Here is a 5,248-nt window from a genome sequence, read left to right on the forward strand (position 1 = left end):
AAAGGGGTTAAGTTATGTAAGCCCTTTTGGGGAGGGGTGGAGGAAGGGGCGCTGCCGGCGGAGCTGCGGCGGCTCAGGTTGATTCGGAGTGGGCGACGGCGGCCTGGCGCAGGCCCGCGGCGGAGGAAAAGCGGCTTATCCCCCTCCGGGTTGCCATGGAGACGGGCGGGCGGCGGCGGCGGCGGCGGGGCTGTCAGTGAGGGATCGCACCGGGCACCGGGGCGGCGGCGGCGGCGGCGGCGGCGGAGGGGAGGCCGCGGCGGCGGCGGCGGGAGCGGCGGCGGCAGACATGGACTCGCACTGCGACTGTGCCGAGCCTCCGGCCGCCGAGCAGCCGTCGGGGAGGATTAACAAAACCGCCTTCAAACTGTTCAAGAGGAGGAAATCCGGGGGCACCATGCCGAGCATCTTCGGGGTGAGGAGCAAAGGCGGGGAGGGGAAGGGCGCCAGCAAAGCGGGGATGGTGCGGAGCCGGACGCACGACGGCTTGGCCGACGCCGTGCTGGAGAGCAGCAAGAAGGAGGAACCGGGCGGCGGCGACCCGCAGAGCAAGGAGGCGCAGGGCCGGCCGGCCGGCAGCCTCGGCGTCTCCCCCGGCAGCTCGGTGGCCAAGTCGCACAGCTTCTTTGCCCTGCTGAGGAAGAACGGCAGGCCGGAGAACGGCAAGGCGGAGAGCGCGGATCAGCGGGCTGGCGGCAGACAAAAGAAGGGGCTGAAAGGGATCTTCAGCAGCATGCGATGGCATAAAAAGGACAAAAATGGCAAGGAGGAGAGGGGGGAAACCTCGGAGATCCCGTCCGGTCTTATTATGCCGGGGTCTTTGACTGCCAGCCTGGAGTGCATCAAAGAGGAGACGCCAAAACCTTTGTCTGAAACTCCGAATGGCGCAGGAGACACCGGGCTGGAACCGCCGCGGGAGAAGCGCAGCGGCGAGGCGCACGCCTCGACCGAGGAGCCTGAAGCGGGAGGTGGGGAGTCGCGGGACAGCAGCCCCCCTCCCAGGGAGGACCCTGCCGCCGCTGAAAGGCGACCCGAGGAGCTCAGCTGCGAGCGACCGGACCCGGGCGCCGGAGAGGTTGGGACTGCGAAGGATGCGGCCGTAACAGGTGACATTCCAATAACGACTATACCCCCTGTTGAACCTCACTGTGATAGCGGTCAAGAGACGGCAGCCGCCCCTGACCCTTCCTCTATTGATCCACCCTCAGAGCAATCGATTGATCGTATTTGTTTGATGTTTGCTGACGTGACTTCACTGAAAAGCTTTGACTCTCTTACAGGCTGCGGAGATATTATTGCGGACCATGAGGAGGATGTGGGCGGCGGGAGTGGCGGCTGCGAGAAGAGCACCCCCGGGGCCGGCAAGCTGGGTGCCTCCAAGAAGCACCCCACCATGCTGGCCTACCAGGGAGGAGGGGAGGAGATGGCCAGCCCGGACCAGGTGGACGACACCTGCCTGCAGGAGTTCTGGGATATGCTGTCGCAGACAGAGGAGACCCAGACAGAAGAAGGAGGAGGAAGTGGAGGAGGGACAAAAAAGCTCGAGGGGGTGAAGGAGAACCGAGGTACCGAGGGGGCCCAGAACAGGGTGGCGGTGAAACGTGGTGGCCTCCACCAGATCCCCATTCACCTCAACCACAAAGAGGAGCAGAAAGGCAGGGAAAAGGAGCAGCATGAAGGAGTCCCAAACAGCGACGAAGGCTACTGGGATTCCACCACCCCTGGTCCCGAGGAAGATGGTTCCACGAGCATCCAGAAAGAGACCATTCCCAGGGACAGCTACAGTGGGGATGCTCTCTACGACCTCTATGCTGAGCCGGACGAGAACCCGCCAGTGGGGCCTACGGAGGAAGAGGTCACCTGCGTGTCACGCTCCAAGCCCGTGTCTCCAATAACAACCACGTGCTCACTGAAAACACCCTCAAGCACAGTGAAGGACTCCAAGATACCCATCAGCATTAAACACCTTGCATCGCATCCTGCCAGCCATGGAGCAGACACCAGTAATAGCCATCACGTCGCACACCATCACTTGGCCAAAAGCGAGATGCACAGAACAAAAATTCCCGTCTCTAAAGTACTGGTACGCCGGATCAGTAACAGGGGCTTAGCAGGGACAACAGTGAAAGCTGCCACGTACCAGGACAGTGCCAAAAAGTAGTTGAATAAGAGGTGGAGACAAAGGCGGACAGCAAGGTCCCTGTGTGAAAGTCTGCGTAGGAGATCACAGATAATGAATTAGTTTTGCATCACCTGAAAAAAGGCACCTAAAAGGCTTACTTCACTGTACTCCATGGGCCTGCACTTCTGAATCCCTTCTTACTAGACTGTATGGCGGAATATAAAAAGTCAACTTCTTTTCGAGCACTTTTTTTTACATTTGTATCTTTTTTCTGCAGCACTAAACACTGGGGAGGTTCATTTTTACATGCCTTTTTGGAAGTAGGACTTGGATTATGAACCTAAATGAGCATCCTTCCTCATGCAAAGCAGTGCCATGAGTTCTTCAAGGGAACAGAGTTACAAAAGGAGCGACACGAGAGGTTCTCCAATACACTTATCTTTTAATTGCTTCTGGGGGAGGAGTGGAGGGTGGGTGCCTGGCTCCAAAAATGGCGTTTGCTCTCCAAGATGTTGGGAAAAATGCCAAGCAAAAAACAACCAACCTAACAGGTATTTTACCTGCTGTAGGAACGGGAGCACTGCTCAGCAGCAGAGTTGATTGACTTGTGTGCAGTAGCTAACTAAGGAGTTAGGTGGACTTGTCTAACAGGAAAACATATTTTTGTTTGTCTGTCTGGTTGGTTTTGATCTGGTCTAATGTAAATGCGTAACAGAGACACCTGACATAGGTTCAGATGTTTACATCAATACTTGTCCGATAATGCATATAATCAGGTTCAGGGAAACATTTTACTAAATGCCAGTATATACACACTGTTCACATTTATACAATAACTTGCTCGCCATGTGTAAATATATACATATTTTAGTAGATTTACTCAATGCTACAGATTTTTTATAAAAAAAAATCACCTGTCTGTATTATCTAGAGTTTAAGCAAGAGTTAGTTTTTATAGGTAGATAATTTTACAGTTCTAAAATGATAGAACTTTGTGTAAATACCTTAAATTAGAGCAAAACTCTGTTTTGTATGGGCTCATGCATCCCCAGATAAGTAAGTCCGAAGTGCTGATTTTATTCCAGTGGCACATTCCGTGTGTCAGAGCTGAGGTTCTGACAGCGTTGCCTGTGCAAACCTCTATTTTCAGGGGTTTAGACAAAGTTGCTCTGGGCTTAAACCTTACAGAGAAGGAACCCAGGAAAGAAACATGTTTTTTAATTATTATTTTTTAAAATATATAAAATTAGTTTTTGACTATTTAAAGAAAGTTTGGGTTCTTGTTGCTTTTTATTTTCATTCTTAATAACGTCAGAATAATTTTACTTTAAGAGAGAAAAAGAAGTATGGTAAGCTAGTGGTACATAAAATGGTCTGATGAGCTTGGATCTTATGAGAAATGTATTAATGACCAGGACATTTTTGAATAGTGGCTACTGTACATGGGCATTGACAATATTTCGAAGAAATTTAATAGGGTTTTAATGTGCCTGAGGACATATTTTTATGATACACTGAAAAAGCTCCAAAAATCACTGAAGTCTAAAGGTAAATGTTATGTATTTACAAAATATTTTGGTATAAGTATTTAATCATCAGACCACAGTTAATATAAAATATATGCTCCAGTGTATCTGAATAATAATATACATTTTAAAAATATACATGTCTATATTATGCAGAGAATCCTAAATTCACATCACTGAAGCTAATGGGTCTGATCTTACATAGCAGTTGGTTTTATTGTCTCTTAAATTGAAAGAAAAAAAGGAAAATAAATATACAGAATATACATTTGAAGGATATTAAGGTTACAGATAAACCATAAAAAGCCAGGAAATACAATAATAACAGTTGTATATATGTATATGTGTGGTTCACTGGGGAAATGACCTTATAGTAACAAGGGTAAAATTGGCATCTAGTTCTGAAATTACTGCAGGATTTAATACCGAACTGTAACGCCCCAGTGAATAGGGAGAAAGTGTTAGTTTTCCTGATCAGTCCCTGTTTTCATGGTTTGAGTAAGAACCTTAATACACTTCAACGAAGAATATTTTATATGTTTTCTTTCTAATGTATATGTGTGTGGTTTTCTACATGCCTACTCACACAGACGTGTTGTACATATGCATGTGTAGTCAGAACGCACTTCCTCCTAGAGTACGTGTACACAGGTGAACATGCACACCCGTGCACACTCGCACCCTGTGTACACGGCCACGCGTGCACGCTCCCACGCGCAGACTGAGGGGATGTGCTGTAAATCTGTCTCCAAACACGCTGGCGGTGATTTCCTTTGCCTGAGAAAGGGATTTGCATTTGGCTTGACTCTGCTTGTGCATTTTAGAAAGTTCAAGCTAACGTACCTTCAAAAGAGTGTACAGAACATAGAACATTATCCTGGTCCTCAGCCCTGAACCTAACATTCCTTTTTCTGTTCTTTTGTTTTTGTCTGACTGTAAGTGACACATCTTTCCTTGCATGACAACTCTGCAGAAAAATCATAATTTCCCATTTGGTTTTCAAGACAAATTGTGCGGAGAGATTCTATAGGGTACTGGAAGTTGAGAGGGAGGGAGGATGTGGTGAGCTTGGGGTAGTACCATAAAAACTGGAAGCACTGAGTACAGGTAATAGGAGTGGTGCATCTTTAAAACCACTAGAAGATCTCAGCTACCATCTCTACAGGACTTGTGTGTGGCAAATTATTCATCATATGCATTTTGTTTGCATTGTGGCATGTCTGTATCGAGAAACCACTAGAGTGACATTAGACTAGCTCCCTCTCACATAATGACTAACACGAGTCATCATTAAAATGCTTTGGCTTCCCTTCATTTTTCTCTCTCTCCTTTGTTTTCTGCCCCGTTTTTCCTCCGTCCTCTGCATGCTGGCGGGCGGCTTCCTCCTCCGCGCTAACCCCCGGTGCGGAGCGGGGAGCCCTGGGCTCGGAGCAGCCGAGCAGGGAGTGGGAGGGCGGCCGCGCTGCCTGCTGAGGCCAGGTGGTCCCCAGTCGCTCCCTCAAGCTTTCTATAGCATACCCAGTGTAAGTATATTTTGCAAATCTCTTGGCGGTTCGTTTGGCTGCTTGCTATGTACATATTTTAAGGACAATCATATCCT

The 5,248-nt window shown here is 49.0% G+C and overlaps 1 protein-coding gene across 1 annotated transcript; it reads left to right on the forward strand.

The window, feature by feature from the left end:
* The first annotated feature begins 232 nt into the window (after window positions 1-232).
* On the forward strand, window positions 233-4,961 carry AMER2 (APC membrane recruitment protein 2). The gene is made up of 2 exons (XM_075140156.1): window positions 233-1,106; window positions 1,281-4,961. Exons 1-2 carry the CDS (start codon window positions 290-292, stop codon window positions 2,159-2,161), a joined length of 1,698 nt encoding a protein of 565 aa, XP_074996257.1. The 5' UTR covers window positions 233-289; the 3' UTR covers window positions 2,162-4,961.
* Window positions 4,962-5,248: the final 287 nt, after the last annotated feature.

This window comes from Calonectris borealis, chromosome 1 (genome assembly GCF_964195595.1).
Source record: "Calonectris borealis chromosome 1, bCalBor7.hap1.2, whole genome shotgun sequence".
Taxonomy (NCBI): Eukaryota; Metazoa; Chordata; class Aves; order Procellariiformes; family Procellariidae; genus Calonectris; species Calonectris borealis.